Below are 18,281 nucleotides of genomic sequence, written 5' to 3' on the forward strand. Positions count from 1 at the left end.
GGTTGCTTAAGTGTTTAACTTTATTAAAAAACCCCACCAAACTATTTTCTCATATGACTGTGACATTTTACATTCCCACTAGTAATGTAAGAGAGTTCCAGTGCCCTCTGCCACTTGCCATTCTTAGTGTTTTTAAATTTTAGACACTGTTGTAGTTGTGTAGTGATACCACGTTTTGTTTTACTTCTGTTTTCTTGATGAATAATGATCTCTGGGTTTTTATGTGGTGATTTTATGTGGTGGCCATTCATATGTGTTCATTGGTAAAGTGCTCAAATTATATTCTTATTTTTATTGGGTTATTTGCCTTATTATTTAATTATTGCAGTTCTGTATATATTTTACATGTAGCCTCTTTATTATATCTTAAGTGTTGTGGATATTTACTCCCAGTATGTGTTTTTTCTTACTTTTTTGTAGTTTCTAGGAATGTCTTTCAAAGAACAGTTTATAATTTTGATAGAGTCCAATTTATCAATTATTTCTCTTACAACTTGTGCTTTTGTGTCATATTTCTTTTCCAACATATGCTACCAAATATTTATGCTTTTCTTTTTCAATTTTTGTATTTAGGTCTATGATCCATTTAAAGTTCATTTTTACTTATGGTGTGAAGTAATGACCGTACTTTATTACTTTTCTTTATGGATATCCACTTGTCCCAGCACCATTTGTTGAAAATACACCTGCTTTTTAAATCTTAAAGTAACATTTTCACTTATTATTTGTTTTAAAATATACAAAGTAGTAATTTAAAAAACAAAATTAGAGGTCTTAAATATGATAAACTTAAGGGGTGAAATTTCTTCCCAATTTTGAATGTAAACATTTTAAAATTGAAGTAGTTATTTAAACACACTATATATATACACTACATGAAATATATATGAAATTGTGTACCTTTTAACTACATGTCTATCTGCATCTGTCTATATAAGATAGCTACCAAATTTAACACCTAAATACTTCAGTATATATCTTCTAGGAACATATGAGCGAGGACTTTATCCTACATAACAATGAAAGCGTTCACATGAAAAGAATGATCACCTCTACAATAATTTTATCTAATACTTAGCCTATAAATACATTTTCTCAATTATCCTAAAATATCTTTTATAGCTTTTCTTGAGGGAACATCCAGAATCCAATAAAGGAACAAGTATTTAATTTGATTATCTGTCCCTTTAATCCTCAGTGATCAAGAACAGTTCTTTTTCCTTTATTTATTTTATTTCAGTACACTGACAATTTCAAAGAGTCCAGGACAATTGTCATGTAAAATGTTCCTCAGTCTGGCTTTGTGTGATTGTTTTCTTGAGATTAGATTCCAGTTCTGTGTTTTTGGCAAAAAAATTACATAGGTGATGTGTATGTCCCACTGCATCACATTTTGGCTGAAGACATATAATGTCAGTTTATTCCATTACTGGTGTTGCTAAGGTACTGTTAAGGAGGTGTCTGCCATCTCCATTGCTGAGGTTCTGTTTTTCATAAATAATAAATAATAAATCTGTGGTATGGTACTTTAAGACCTTGTGAATATCATGTTTTCCTAAATCATTCATACAGCAGTTTTAGCATTAATTGATGATCTTTACCTGAATTGGTGAAAAGTGATAATTTTTCTAATTTTATCATGCCTCTTTGTTTTTTAATCTAGAATTCATCTATAATGTAGAGTGCTCCCATATTTTTTTCAGGTTATTGTTTTTTTTTAAATATGTACTTTTATTGAAGTGTAGTCATTATATCCCAGAGATAGATACTTAGTAGTTAGTGTACCTGTTGATATATCTAAGAAGTCATTTTTCCTCTTGGGCAACTTGTCTTTTTCTTCTTTTCTTTTTAACACCTTTATTGTGGTATGGTTCCTATACAGTAAACTACACATATTTCAGATGTACAATTTGATGAATTTTGATAGATATATACACCAATAAAACCACTACCACAATCAAGATAGCTAACATTTTTATCTCTCTCCAAGAGGTGCAATTTTTAAATTCCCAATTTATCCATTCCCGCACCCTTTCCCCACAGGTAACCATAAGTCTGTTCTCTATATCTGTGAATCTGTTTCTGTTTTGTAAAAATAATTCGTGTCTTTTTTTTTTTTTTTTTTTTTTTTTAGATTCCACATATAAGCAGTGTCACATGGCATTTTTCTTTCTCTTTCTGGCTTACTTCACTTAGAATGACGATCTTTGGGTTCATCTGTGTTGCTGTAAATGGCATTATTTTACTCTTTTTTTAATCACTGGGTAGTATTCCATTATACATTAACTGACCATAAGTGCGTGGGTTTATTTCTGGACTTTGTATAGTGTACTATTGATCTAAGTGTCTGTTTTTTGTGCCAGTACCATCCTGTTTTGATTACTGTAGCTTTGTAGTATAGTCTGAAGTTAGAGAGTGTAATTCCCTCAGCTCTGTTCTTCTTTTCCAAAATTGTTTCAGCTCTTTGAGTTCTTTTGTGTTTCCATACAAAGTTTAACATTTTTTGTTCCAGCTCTGTGAAAAATGTCATTGGTAATTTGATAGGGATTGCTTTGAATCTGTATATTACTGCCTTGTGTAGTATGGCCATTTTAACAATATTGATTCTCCCAATCCAAGAACGTCATATATCTTTCCATTTATTTATGTCATCTTCAGTTTCCTTCATCAGTGTCTTACAGTTTGCAGAGTACAGGTCTTTTGCCTCCTTGGGTAGGTTTATTCCTAGATATTTTATTCTTTTTGGTGCGATGGTAAATGGTATTGTTTCCTTAATTGGTTTTCTGCTTTTTTGTTGTTAGTGTATAGAAATGGAACTGATTTCTGTGTATTAATTTTGTATCCTGCAACTTTACCAAATTTACTGATTAGTTCTAGTAGTTTTCTGGTCGCCGCTTTTGAGTTTTCTATGCATAGTATCATGTCATCTGCAAACAATGACAATTTTACTTATTCGTTTCCGTTTTAGATTCATTTTATTTCTTTTATTCTCTGATTGTTATGGCTAGGACTTTCCAAACTATGTTGAATAAAAGTGGTGAGAGTGGGCATCCTTGTCTTGTTGCTGATCTTAGAGGAAATGCTTTCAGCTTTTTTCCATTAACTATCATGTTAGCTATGGGTTTGTCATATATGGCCTTTGTTATGTTGATGCATGTTCCGTCTATGCCCACTTTATGGAGAGTTTTCATCATAAATGGATGTTGAATTTTATCGAAAGCTTTTTCTGATCTATTGGGACGATCATGTTGTTTTCATTCTTCAATTTGTTAATGTGGTATATAACATCAGTTGATTTGCAGATACTGAAAAATCCCTGCATCCCTGGGATAAGTCCCATTTGATCATGGTGTATGATCTTTCTAATGCACTGTTGCAGTTGGTTTGCTAGTATTTTATTTGAGGATTTTTGTGTCTATATTCATAAGTTATACTGGCCTGTAATTTTCTTTTTTTGTGATATCTTTGGTTTCAGTATCAGGGTGATGATGGCCTCATAGAATGTCTTTTTTTGTGATATCTTTGTCTGGTTTCAGTATTAAGGTGATGATGGCCTCATAGAATGAGTTTGAAAGTTTTCCTTCCTCTGCAATTTTCTGGAACAGTTTCAGAAGGATAGCTGTTAACTCCTCTCTAAATGTTTGGTAGAATTCACCTGTAAAGCCATCTGGTCCTGAACCTTTGCTTATTGGAAGATTTTTAGTTACTGATTCAATTTCAGTACTGGTAATTGGTTTATTCATATTGTCTATTGCTGGTTCAGTCTTGGTAAATTGTACCTTTCTAAGAAATTATCCATTTCTTCTATGTTGTCCTTTTTGTTGGCATATAGTTGCTTATAATAGCCTCTTATGATCCCTTGTATTTCTGTGGTATCAGTTGTAACTTCTGCTTTTTCATTTCTGAAATGAAATTTTATTAATTTGGGCCCTCTCCCTTTGATCAACATGAGTCTGACTAAGGGTTTATCAATTTTGTTTATCTTTTCAAAGAAACAGCTTTTAGTTTCATTGATCTTTTCTATTTTTTTTTTTTAGTCTCTATTTCATTTATTCTACTCTAATCTTTATTATTTCTTTTCTTCTAACTTTGGGTTTTGTTTGTTCTTCATTCTCTAGTTGCTTTATGTGTAACATTAGGTTATTTATTTGAGATTTTTCTTCTTTCCTGAGGTAGGCTGTATCACTATAAACTTCCCTCTTAGAACTGCATATGCTGCATCCCAGATGTTTTGGATCATGTGTATTTTCATTTTCTTTTGTCCCAGAGTATTTTTTGACTTCCTCTTTGATTTCTTCAGTGATCCATTGGTTGTTTAGTAGTGTATTGTTTAGCCTCCACATGTTTGCAGTTTTTGCAGTTTTTTTCTTATAGTTGATTTCTAACCTCATAGCATTGTTGTTAGAAAAGATGCTTGGTATGGTTTCAATTTTCTTAAATTTACTGAGGCTTGCTTTGTGGCCAGCATGTGGTTGATTCTGGAGAATGTTCCGTGTGCACTTGAGAAGAATGTGTAGTCTCTTGCTTTTGGATGGAATGCACTGTGTTCCACTATTACTGTGTATTGTCCATTTCTCCTCTTATGTCTTAACAATTGCATTATATATTGAGGTGCTCCTGTGTTGGATGAATATATGCTTACAATTGTTGTAGCCTCTTGGATTGGTCCCTTGAGCATTATGTAGTGTCCTTTGTCTCTTGTAACAGTCTTTATTTAAAAATCTATTTTGTCTGATATAAGTATTACTACTCCAGCTTTCTTTTGCTTTCTGTTTGCATGGAATACCTTTTTCCATCCCCTTACTTTCTGCTTGTGTCTCTAGCTCTGAAGTTGTCCCTTGTGGACAGCATATCTGTGGGTCTTGTCTTTGTATCCATTTAGCCAGACTATGTCTTTAGGTTGGAACGTTTAATTCATTTACATTTAAGGTAGTTATTGATATGTATGTTCTTATTGCTGTCTTATTAACTGTTTTGAATTTGTTTCTGTAGGTCTTTTTTTCGTCTTCTTTTTGTTCTCTTTTCTTGTAATTTGATAACTAGAGAAGTTCCTTTAACATTTGTTGTAAAGCCGGTTTGGTGGTGCTGAATTCTTTTAGCTTTTTGTTTATCTGTGAAGCTTTTGATTTCTCCATCAAATCTGAGCCTTACTGAATAGAGTATTCTTGGTTGTAAGTTTCCCCCTTGCATCACTTTAAATATATCCTGCCACTTCCTTCTGGCCTGTAGAGTTTCTGCTGAAAAATCATCTGATGACCTTATGGGAGTTCCTTTGTATGTTATTTATTGCTTTTCTCTTGCTGATTTAAATATTTTCTCCTTATCCTTAATTTTTGTCAATTTGATTACTATGTGCCTCAACGTGTTCCTCTTTAGGTTGATTCTGTGTTGAACTCTCTGAGCTTCCTGGACTTGGGTGACTGTTTCCTTTCCCAATTTAGGAAAGTTTTTGGTTATTATCTCTTTAAAAATTTTCTCAGATCCTTTCTCTCTTCTCCTTATGGGACCCTTATGATGAGAATATTAGTGTGCTTGATGTTGTCCCAGACTTCTCTTAAACTATCCTTGTTTCTTTTCATTCTTGTTTCTTTTTTCTCTTCTGCAGAAGTGATTTCCACTAGTCTGTCTTCTAGCTCACAGATCTGTTCTTCTCCCTCATTTAGTCTATTCTTGATCCCTTCTAGTGTGTTACTCATTTGAATAATTTTATTATTCAACTCTGTTTGGGTATTCTTTATGTTTTCCAACATTTTCTAAAAACTTTGCTCTGTGTATCGATACTCCTCTTGAGATCTCTGAACATCTTCACCATCATTACTCTAAACTCTTTCTTGAATTGATAGCCTATCTCTTCATCACTTATTTCTACTTCTAGGATTTTATCTTGTCCCTTGGCCTGGAAGATGTTCCTCTGCTGCCTCATATCTTCTATCTTTCTGTTTGTATTTTTAGGTAGATTATTTACATATCTCATCCTTGGAGAAGTAGCCCTCTGTGGGAGATGTCCTATTTGCCCTGACAGTACACTGCTCTCTTGTCACCCAAGGGCCAGAGTCCACCCAGTCCCAAGGTAGAGTCTGGCCCTTGTTTGTGAATTCTTTTCACAGGCTTTGGGATTGTTGTTTTCTTATTTCTGGTATCTGCTCCCTGGTAGGTGAGACTGGATTAGAGGCCTATGCAGGCTTCCTGACAAGAAGAATCTGCCTGCCCATTGCTGGGTAGAAGTTGGTACTGGTGTGTAGTGGCATGTCTAGAGGCTCAGGAAGTCTGCTGATGGGTGTGATTGTGTTTCCATGTATGTTGTTTGGCCTGAGGCTTCCCAGCCCTTAAACCTGTAGGCTGTTGGGTGGGGCTAGGTCTTGGTGCTAATTATCCAGTCAACACATTAGCCTCCAGGAAAGCTCATGTCCATGAACACTACCTGAATATCCACCAGCAGCTTCTAGGTTCCCCGGGTGGCTGCAGCTGTCCCCTACCTCGCTAGAAGACCTTCCAAAGCCAGCAAGTAAGTCTGGCCCAAGTTCTTGTGAAATCGCTGCCTCTGCCCTTGGACCTGGAGCACGTGAAATTCTATGTACACTTCCCAAGAGAATGAAGTCTCTGTTTCCCTCAGTCCCATGGGACTTCTGGAGTTAAGCCCTGATAGACTTCAAAACCAGATGTTCTACGGTCTCCTCCTCCCAGTGCTGGAACCCAGGCTGGGAAGCCTGACGTGGGGCTTAGAAATCTCACTCTGGTGGGAGGGCCTCTGCAAGTTAATTATTCTTCAGCTTGTGGGTCACCCACCCGGGGATATGGGGCCCAATTATATTGTGAACATGTCCCTCCTCCTGTCTTGCTGTGGTTTCCTCTTTGTATTTCCAGTAGTTCTTTTTTCTTAGGTTCCAGTCTGTTTTTTCAATGGTCGTTTAGCAGTCAGTTGTGGTTTTGTTGTAGTCATGAGGAGAGGTGGGCTTGTGGTCCTACTACTCTGCCATCTTGTCCAGAAATCTCTCCTTCCCAGGTTTTCTTTTCTATTGTGGTAAAATACACATAACATAAAAATTACCATTTTAGCTATTCTAAAGTGTACAATTCAGTGAAGTTTATTACATTTACAATGTGGTGCACCCATAGTTACTATCTAGTTCCATAAGATTTTCGGTATTTCAAAAGAATATCCTCTACCCATTAAACAGTCCTTGCCCATTCCTCCCTCCCTACAGCCCCTAACAGCTACTAATCTGTTTCTGTGTGTATGAACTTGCCAGATGTCATTTTTAATCAGATCAGATCTCTATCTTTAAAAGCTCTATAAACATATTCCAGATACATCTGACTTTTCAAGAGTGAGCAGAGACTTTTCATTTTAAGCTACAATCCACATATACAGTGTATGAAGACTGAAGTTATGAGATAGAGCAAAGGGTGGGACAGACAGCGGTGTCCAAACATTGTGATAAGTAAGGGGATTCAGAGATCTAGCACCCAAGTAACCAAGTACTCAGTATTTCTGATGCTGTTGGAGTCTACTTTAGTAACATCACTGACACTGGTCTTAAACTCATCCCTGTTATTGCTTGTTGTGTCTGGGCGGAAATGCCACTGCCCTCCTTTGGACTGGGATTTCTCATCTACAGATTGAAAGATCAGAGTAAATGATTTGCAGCATTTCTTCCAGCTTCAGGACTTCTTTATAACTTGATTTATCTTCATCTGTTCATTCCAGGGCACGACTATATTAACATCGTTGACTTCTGTGCTACATGATGACAAAGAATTCCCCAACCCAGAGGTGTTTGACCCTGCCCACTTCTTGGATGATAGTGGCAGCTTTAAGAAAAGTGACTACTTTATGGCTTTCTCAGCAGGTAATTAAAATTACTTTCCTAAGATACTTCAGGGGACAAGAAATGGTTTTGCAACCAGTTGGAACTTACATGGTGCTCACTCAGGGGCTGGTAGAATTGCACTTTGTTCATGATTACAAGCACCACTCCCAGTGCCCATGCACTTTCCACTCACTCATCGTACATCTGCCTTATTGAAAGTCTGGGGAGGTGACCTATTTCTTCCAAAGTGAGAAAGTTCGAAAATAGGTAGATTGAATTCTGCCTCTAAATGTATCACTGAGCTACCCACGAGCTCTTCTTAGCAGGTGAAACTCATCTAGACTTTTTTTGCCTGCCATGTATTTTTTATATGCTATCCCTCACTTCCCAGGCTGAGCTCTGGGGTTGCAAGTATCCACAAGCACAGAATGGCGCCAAAGAGGCTAACATCCTACTTGGGAAGGGAGGTTAGTAAACAGATCAATTTAATTCATTAAGCATAGTGTTGTGAGAGAGGAGCGCACAGGCTGCCAGGAGACCAAGAGGGAAGCTACCTCCTTTCTGGTCACTCATACCCCACAGTGAGGCCTAAAATGGGTAAGCAACATTCCAACAGCAGAAAGGTAATTTAACCTGCATCACAGAGGACATGGAGCAAGGGAAAAAGAGAGAGCAAGGCACTTTCATAGGAGCAGGACATTTCCTGTAGTTTGAGAAGGTCGGAAACTCCCAACAAATTGTGGTGTAAGGAAGTTCTTGGGAATGTGGCAGGATACTGTGCAGTGGTTCCTGAGCACCGTGATCTTCCTCCACTCTTGATCAGAGGTCTTGGATGTTGAGTCTTCACAGCTACAGTGTGTGCTGATTTCTGGCTCCAGAGCCACCTTCATTTATTCAGTGGTTTTTGATGTCTGCTTTGGGTCTTGCTCTGACTATACCGAGATGTCAAGGACTGAGCCCTCTCCAAGGAATGCACATTTCAGCATAGCAGAAAAATAAATAAGCAGAGAATTTCAACTCAAGGTGATCCGTGCTTCAATTGAAGTGTGAGAATGATGCTGAGGAAACCCAGGGTGGGCAAAAATTCTGTTGCCTGTGAAGATCACAAAGATCATAAAGAGGAAATGACACGGGACCTAGGTCCTGAAGGAAGTATAAGAGAAGTGCATCTTAGCCAAATGGAACAGCACAAGACAAAGCTAGAAACTCCATGGTATGTTAGGAATTGATGAGTGGATATGGCTAGTGCTGAGACTAGAGGGTATGAAGAATGGAAGGAATGATAGGGAACATCAGACTGGGAACAAAATATGAAGGACCAGTTTAATCCATATTTGGACCTCATCCCATGGAACAGATGGGAGAGACATTTAATATTTTAAAGTGGGAGAGTGACACATTTCGACACATGCTTTTAAAAGCACAGGAAGGAAAAGAATCTTTGGCTGTTTGGTGCCAGAGGTAGAAAGGGAAACACAGATAACATGAGTTCCCACCTCTCAGTTCTTCTACCTTCAACCCGTCTGGAGAAGCAGAGTGAGGATATTTCTACAAAGACTGATGGAAACTGGAAATGGAAAAGAGCAGTTATAATGTGGGCATACATAATGAAATGCTTGATATAGAGCTGACACTCAAATATTTGTTGAATGAAAGGTTCTCATTAACATAATAGGTGAATAGTGAATGTATCCATCCTTCTGTCCATCTGTCTCTTAAACCATCCTTCCAGCCCTCCATCTAGTCATTCATTCATTAAATAGTTACTGCATATGTTTTGTTACAGCTCCCAACGTCTTATTCTCGGAACAAATCCCCTCTGTGTGTTATTTTCAGGAAAACGGATGTGTCTTGGAGAGGGCCTGGCCCGCATGGAGCTGTTTTTATTCTTGACCACCATTTTACAGAAATTTACCCTGGAATCTATGGTTGACCCTAAGGATATCGACACCACCCCAGTTTCTAGTGGGTTTGGCCATGTGCCACCCTTGTACCAGCTCTGCTTCATTCCTGTGTGATGAAGGGCACACCATCCAGCTGCTGCTGTGCTGTTGTCTCTAATTCCCCCTCCTTTTTCTCACTACCAGGGATGATTTCTCTTGCCACTTAATCTCACATCTTCCCTTTCCATCAATATCCAGTGAACATCCAGCCTCCATTGTAGGTGAGATTCCTGAATTTTATTGAATAAATATATGTGTTATTCTTTTTAGTCTGTAACACTTCTTTTGGCCACCACAAATGCTAACACTTATCTAATATTGACTTAGTACTATGTTATCACTGTGAAACACAGAAGAATGAGGAGTATAAGCCACTACACAGCCATTTGTCCTCTGGATGTTCTAAATAGCCTCAGTATTTGCTGGGCCTGTTCTCAAACTTTCCTTCTTTGTACATAATACAGGTAAGAAATGGAAGAAAATAGAGTCCAAAGAGGCCTTACTTCTCCTGAATGATGAGCACTGAGAGGGACATAGGGGAATGGGCCAGAAAAACTCCCTTGGCTGAGTGTCTCCTACAGTTACTTGAGGTTTGGATTTGAAAGTGAGAGAAATTGTATTCAGGAGCAGCTCCAACCTGTAGGGAAACAATGAGAAGATCAGCAGTGGGAGGAATGAACAATAAGGGTTGGAACTCATTTCTTGGCTTTGGTGTCACTGTGAATGCTAATTAAAGACATACCATGTTCTCATTACTACATGTTTCAAGGTTATAGTCAAATATTATCATATGCTTTCATATTTCTAATAACATCTTCTAAATCTTCTAATAATATTTCTAATAACATCTTCTAATAACATCCATCTTTTCTTCCTGAATGAGAACAAAACCCCTGCAAGGCATCAGCAAATTCTATTTTTTATACCTTCTTTCACACTGTTTTATATTTAATGTAAGAGTGATGGATAGCATGATGCTATGATCCTGAAGTCTTCAGTCTCATGCCATCTCTAAAGTGTAGATGACTGAACATTTTGTACAAGTCAAATTATTGGCATCATTTTGCCTTCCTTCTGTCTTGAAGTGCGTGAAAAGAGAAGTGGTATCACCCATTCACCTTTTACTAGCTTATCTCCCAGAGAAATCCATTTATTCTTTGGTATGCATTTTAAGTTAACACGTGGATATACATGTATATGGATATCTGTGTATATGTATGTGCATAAGTAAGTGGTCACAGTGATATATATTGTATACACACATTTGCATATGAGATGAAACATGATTCTTTACAATATTGGGTTCATACAACACATTGTTCTACAACTTGCTGTTTTTGCACTAAGTAATGTCAGGAAAACCTCTAAGTAATAAATAATTTGAAGGGACAGATTACAGAAGAGGAAATGGAAATGATATTAAACATATGAAAAGTCTTACAAAGTGCAAATTAAAACTATATTATATTACTTTGACCCTTCTTGATTGGTAAATGAAAAAAAGTTTAATGTATTAGTAAATGTGTAGGATACAGGCAGTCTTATAATTGTTCTAATGTCGCCTTCTTAGTGAAGTCTGAGAATCTTATTAAAACTTGTAATCTCCCCTCCATCATCACCTTTCCCATCCTTCAACTTCTGACTTCCCTTATATAGTTTTTGGTACTTTGTATGTTTTATGTTACTGTGTCTTTCTCATAAACCTAGAAGGTAGGTAGTATTTGTATTAGTTTTCTCTTGCTGTTGTAACAAATGACCACAAAGTTAGTGGCTTAGAATTTCACAGTTTTATTCTCTTACAATCCTGGAGTTCAAAAGTGAAATATCACTTTCAGTGGGCTAAAATCCAGGTGTCAGCAGGGCTGCTTCCTCTGGAGGCTCTAGGAGACAGTCCAGTTCCCCATGTTTTTCAGCTTCTGGATACAGCCAGCATCCTTTGGCTCATGACACCTTCCTCACATGGCTCTATCCTCTTTCTTATCTCCTAGTACTTATGCTAATCTCCCTGTCTTTCTCTTACAGGGACCCTGTAAATACATTTGGTCCACCTGGGTGATTTAGGATTACCTCCTCGTCTTACTGTCCTTAACATAATTATATTTGCAAAGTCCCTCTTACCATTTAAAGTGAGTTATTTTATTATTTGTTATCAGAAATAATCTTTATCAAGATTAATCTGTAACCATAATGAAAAGCAGAGTCCAGTTGTGCCTTGAAAGAGCAAGTATAAATACATGGCCACTTTAGATGAGAAGGGATATGAAAACAGATTTATTTCAGGTACACCTTTCCTTTTAGAAATGGCCTTTAACATCTTGCTCATTTGAGGGGCATGGAGCCTTCTGATGGGAGCTGAGTGTACAGTTTAGTTAGTTTTGACAAACACCAACACCTGAGTAACCACACCCTATCAAGCTATAGAACAATCCCAACCCCCTAACATGTTCCCTCACCTCCTTTCTGGTCAATCCCCAACCGTAGAAGCAACCAGTGTTCCAATTTCTAGCACATTAGTTTTACCTCTTTAGGACCTTTATAGAAATAGACATTTTTGAATGATGAAATTGGTTCATGCAAACACCATACTTAAGAGGTTTTTAAAGTTATCTTTTCAAACCACTGAAGAAAATCTAGTTTTGGAAGCCTACTAAGTTGATTACTAGCTTAGTCATAATTCACCCAGCATATGCTACTACACTTATATGGCAGAAAAGTAGATATGAGTATCTTACAGCTAATAACCTTTAAAAAATAAATTGTCACTGGAAGTCTAGGTGTGGTGTACATCTGTTTGTTTTAGAGAAACACTTCAGTTAACTTTCATTTTATATAAGCCCGAATGGAATTTGGGGATTTTTTCCTTATTAAAAGATAATTAATATATATATGAATACTTCCTGCAGGGGTTGAGGAACTTCTTAAATCCTAAAACTCTTTTTGAACATTTGCTTTCTCTTTAATCTATATGTTTATTCAGTAAATATTTGCTGAACAATTAGTTACTGCATACAGGGCCTGGACTAGGAATTGTCTTTTTTTCCTGCACATTTTCCTTAGGTATCATTTTCTATTTATCTAGATGTCCATGTTCTAATCCCCAGGACTGGTGAATAACTCATTTTAAATGGTCAGATAGAATTTGCAAATATAATTAATTTAAGGAAATTAAGATGAAGAGGTAATCCTAAATTATCCAAGTGGACCAAATGTATTCACAAAGTCCTTGTAAGGGGAAGGCAAGGAGATCAGTGTAAGTACTAGGAGGTAAGCAAGAGTACGGAGCCATGTGAAGACGGTGTCATGAGCCAAAGGATGCTGGCTGCGTCCAGAAGCTGAAAAACATGGGGAAATAGACTGTCTTCTAGAACCTCTAGAGGAAGCAGCCCTGCTGACTCCTTAATTTTATTCCAGTGAAAGTGTTATTGCACCTTTGAACTCCAGAATTCTAAGAGAATAATCTTTAAGTGTGAAGGAGTAATAAGGACTTTCAGTCAAACAATATTGAGTGAATTTGTCTCTAATTTTGCCTTACAAAGAATATTAGAATTTCTTCAGAGAGAAGAAAAATAATGTACATAAAAACTTTAATCTGCATAAACAAGGGAGGAGCATCCCAGAAGAAACAGTGGAAGGTAACATAACCATTTTATTTTTATTACTCTTAATTTATGTAACAGGATAGATTATTTGCAATAATAATAGAAATAATGTATTTTGTGATTATAGAATGTGGATAAATGAAATATGAGAGCAAAGATATTAGTGATGGTAGGGAGTATTTAAGTATACTTTTACGAGATACTTGCACTTCATATGAAGCACTATTGGCTTACTTGAAAATGGACTTGGGTTAGTTGTAAACATATATTTCAGACTCTAGGGAAATCTCCAAAAATGAAGCAATAAAAAGTAAGTATAAGTAATATGTTGAGAAAGGAGAGGAGTTGAGTGATGTCAGAAGCACAGTGGCATAAAACATTCTTCCTTTGTCTACTCCCTTTAAATAACTAATTAGCGATTCATCCATGAACAAAAGTGATTTAGTGGGACTATGGGACCCAGAACCCTAAGCCAAGAAACCTGGGAGAACTCTTGCCTACCTTTGTATCTGGAAATAGACAGACAGACCTCAATAAAGGCTGAAGATTTAAGGTAGTGAACCTGCCCCATCCCCTTCTGGCTGAAGTCAGGAGAATGTTGACCTGAGCAGATACCTCTGGGTGAGGGAGAATTTGTCAAATCTAGCCTGTTTGGAGAGGAGATTCTACCAGTTGGCAGCTTCTCCTGCAGAGAAATTAGAAAGCAGTAAGTATGTGCCTGGCTACCCTCATTGTGTGGATTGCATCTGGAGAAGCTTAGCACCCAGAGTACTAAGGCAGGACTTCCATGACTGGGGGCCAGGAGGAGAAAGGAAAAGAAGCATAATTTCAAAGGGCATTAAAGGGACACAGTCCCTGCTGACTACTTCAAGACTTCAGAAAGAAGTCTGCATAGAAACCTTGAGGAGTAACCCACCTGAGGATCTCCCCACAGGTTCTGCAGGCATTACCAATTCCTGGAGTGCTAAACCCACATGTCCTCCCCCTTTGCAACTGGAGTCTGCTCCTGATATTGGTGGTGAGAGCAAATTCTGAAATTACAGTGGTCTCAGAAAAACAGACCAGGGTTTTTGGCAAGAAGGAAACTATAAACTAGAGCTACAGTGCTATCATCTGGAAAACCAAAAAGAAGTTTCCAGCAGTCCATCTAGTTAGTTTTAAGAGGAGAAGATTAAGAATTCTACTGCATGAGGGAGCAAAAAAGAGTGTATGTTTTTTCCATTCAAAACCTAGGAAACCCCAGATAAAGCAACACCAAGGAGCAATACAACCATCTGAAGACAACCAGTTAAGATTTAAGGAAGTTTCTGCTATTTCATATGTGAAAGCAGCAAAGCAAAACTATAAAGAACATGAAAAATCAATAAAATAGGTCACTGCCAAAAGCTATCATTAATTCTTTAACAGGTGAGTTCAAATCTATGGAATATTGTGATCTAGCCAACAAAGAATTCAAAATAGCTGTTTTAGAAAAAATTCACTATCTACAAGAAAACTCATAAATTATGACAGTCCAATGATACAAAAAAACCCAAAATGAGCTCTTTATCAAAGAGATGAAAATCTTAAAAAAAAAAAAACAAACAATGAATTCTGGAGCTGAAGAATTCAGTGGATGAGTTGAAGAATGCAATAGAGAGCATAAGTAGTAGAGTAGAGCAAATGGAAGATAGAATAAGAGAGTTAGAAGGGAGGAATTTTGAAATAACACAGAAGAGAACAAAGAAAATGGAATAAAAAAGAGCAAAGAAATTTTGTGTGGTCAGTTGGATTCCATCAAAAGAATAAAATCAGAATAATAAGGGCGCCAAATGGAAAAGATAGGGAGAAGGGGCAGAAAGTTTATTTAAAGAAAAATGCCTTGAAAATTTCCTAACTTGTGGAAAGCCTTCTGCATCCAAGTTTATGAGGCTAATATTATTCTATTATCTCAATACCAAAAGACTTTCTTTAAGGCACATTGTATTGAAACTATCAAAAAAAAAAAAAAAAAAAAAAAAGAAAGAATCCTAAAGGCATCCAGGGAATGAAAGTGTGTAACCTACAAAGGAACCCCCATTATGCTATCATTAGGCTTCTCAGCATAAGTCTTACAAGCCAAGAAAAGAGTGGGCTGACATATTCCAATTGTTGAAAGATAAAAAATTCCAGCCAGGAATACTCTATATAGGAAAGTTATCCTTTAGATATAAAGGAGAAATAAAGACTTTCTGAGATGAACAGAAGATGAGGGAGTTCATCATCACTAGACTTGCCTGGTCAGAAATGCTGAAAAGAGATCTTCAAGCTGAAATGAAAAGTCATATTTAGAAAACTCTAATTATATAATAGGATGGTGTGTTAAACACTTAACTATAGAATAAAGGTTGTAGAAAAAGGGTATATAACATAAACATATTTACATATAAAACATGACAGTTATAGAATAGAGTATTATATATGAAGTATGTAATATAAATAAGTATACAAATACAAATATATGAAATCTGGGTATTTTGTTAAGGAATATACAGTTTAAAGTAAATTGTGACATCAAAAATATAAAAGGGGGTTAAAGGTTTGGATTTTCATAGGCAATTTACAATAGCTTGTGATCAGCATAAAGTGGACAAAATGTTTTATCTATGGGACACTTTATTTAAGCCTCCTGATAGCCACAATGTAAAAATCTGGAGTATATTCACAAATAATACAAAAGGAGAAATAGTGCATACCACCAAAGAAAATCACCAATTTACAAAATAGGTAGAAACAAAGTGAAAAAGAAAAATAGAAACACTAAATAACCAGAGCAGTTACTGAGATAGTGTTAGTAAGTCCTTATATATCAATAATAATCTAAATGTAAGTAGACTAAAATCATCAAAGGGCACAGAGTGGCTGGATGAATTAAAAAAGACAAGACTCAACTGTGTACTGCCTATGATTTAAGGAACTTTAAACTTTAAGGAACACATATGCTCAAAAGTAAAAGGATGGAAAAAGATGTTCCATGCAGAGGAAATTAAAATAAACTGAGAGTAGCTATACTTGTATAAGACAAAGCAGATTTTAAGCCAATAATGTAACAAGAGACAAGTTCATTATGTAATGATAAAGGGCTCAACTCACTAAGAAGTTATAAGAATTGTTAATATATAATCACCCAATATTCGAGCACCTAAATATATTAAGCAAATACTAACAGATCTGAAGGGAGAAATAGGCAGCAGTACAATAATAGTAGGAGAATTCAGTACCCCACTTTCAGCAATGTATGTATCATACAGACAGAAAATAAGTGGAGGACTTAAGCCATACTTACCAAATGAACCTGACAGACCCGGGTAAATTTTCCAACCAACAGCAGCAGAATACACATTCTTTTCAAGTGCAAAAGGAACGTCCTCCAGGATATATCATATGATAAGACACAAGACAAGTCATAGCAAATTTTAAAAGATTGAATTTATAGCAGGTATCTTTTACCTGCAGTGGTATGAAAATAGATATCAACAGAGAGGAAAACTAGAAGATTTATAAACATGTGGAAATCAAATGACAATCTTCTGAACAACAAACAGGTGGAAGAAAAAATCAAAAGGGAAATCAAAACCATCTCTATATAAATGAAAATGGAAACATAACACCAAAACTATGGGGTGTTCCAGAAGCAGTTCTGAGAGGGAAGTTTAAGCAGTAAATGCTCATATTAAGAAATTAGAAAGATATCAGATAAACAACCTAAATTACACATCAAGAAGCTAAAAAAGAACAAATTAAGCCCCATGGGAGCAGAAGTGAGGAAATAAGATTAGAGCAGAAATCTGTTTACATGAAAAGGCACTTGACAAAGTGAAAGTTGTTTTTCATGATAAAAATCTTCAAAAGATTGGGTATAGTAGGAACAGACTCAACATAATAAAGGCCATATACAACATGTACAGTCAACATTATAATTAAGAGGGAAAGATTGAAAACTTTAATATCAGGAACAAGGCAAGTACGTCTACTTTCACCACTCCTATTCAACAGAGTAATAAAAGTCCTAGCCAGAGCAATTAGGCAAGAAAATGAAACAAAAGGCATCAAAATCGAAGACAAAGGCATAAAATTGTTACTTGCAGGTCACATGATTTTATATATAGAAAATTCCAGACTCAACAAAAAACTCTTGGAGCTAATCAACAAATTCAGTAAAGTTGCAGGATATAAAATTAACATACAGATATCAGTTGCATTTCTTTACACTAACAATGAAACATCTGAAAAAGAAATAAGGAAAATGTAGCAATAGTATCAAATACAATAAAATATCTAAGAATAAATTTAACCAAGAAAGTGGAAGATCTGTATGATGACAAGTATAAAACTTGGTTGAAAGAAAGTGAATAAGACAAAAAATCAAAAGACGTCCTGTGTTCATAGATTGGAAACAGTAACATTGTTAAAATGTCCAAAATTTCCAAACTTGTCTGTAGACTGAATACAATCCCTGTCAAAATTCCAATGACATTTTCCACAGAAATAGAAAAGCCCTGCCAAAATTTGTATGCAACCAGATGACCCTGAATAGCCAAAACCTTGAGAAAGAAGAACAAATCCAGAGATACTACACTTTCTGATCTTGAACTATACTATAGATCTATAGTAATTAAAACAGTATTGGACTGGCATAAAATATTGTTAAAATGTCCATACTGCCCAAAGCAATCTATAGATTTAATGCAATTCCTATCAAAATACCCTTCAGGTCTTCCACAGAACTAGAACAAACAATCCTGAAATTCATATGCAACTACAGAAGACCACAAATTGGCAAAGCAATATTCAGAAAAAAGAATAAAGCTGGAGATATCACTTTCTCAAACTTCAAACCATATTACAAAGCTTCAGTAATCAATACAGCATGGTACTGGCATAAAAACAGTAAAGAACAAAATAGCTCA

The 18,281-nt window shown here is 36.1% G+C and overlaps 1 protein-coding gene across 2 annotated transcripts in view; it reads left to right on the forward strand.

Annotated features, from left to right (window-relative positions):
* LOC105084249 (cytochrome P450 2C18) overlaps positions 1–10,023 on the forward strand; it is a 35,765-nt gene extending 25,742 nt beyond the window's left edge. For both annotated transcript variants that reach the window (XM_031461414.2, XM_010974311.3), the window contains exons 8-9: positions 7,709–7,850; positions 9,648–10,023. In XM_031461414.2, the coding sequence (XP_031317274.1) occupies positions 7,709–7,850; positions 9,648–9,829 (324 nt within the window). In that variant the 3' untranslated portion in view covers positions 9,830–10,023. The remainder of the gene's footprint in view (positions 1–7,708; positions 7,851–9,647) is intronic.
* Positions 10,024–18,281: the final 8,258 nt, after the last annotated feature.

Source organism: Camelus dromedarius, chromosome 8 (assembly GCF_036321535.1).
Source record: "Camelus dromedarius isolate mCamDro1 chromosome 8, mCamDro1.pat, whole genome shotgun sequence".
NCBI lineage: Eukaryota > Metazoa > Chordata > Mammalia > Artiodactyla > Camelidae > Camelus > Camelus dromedarius.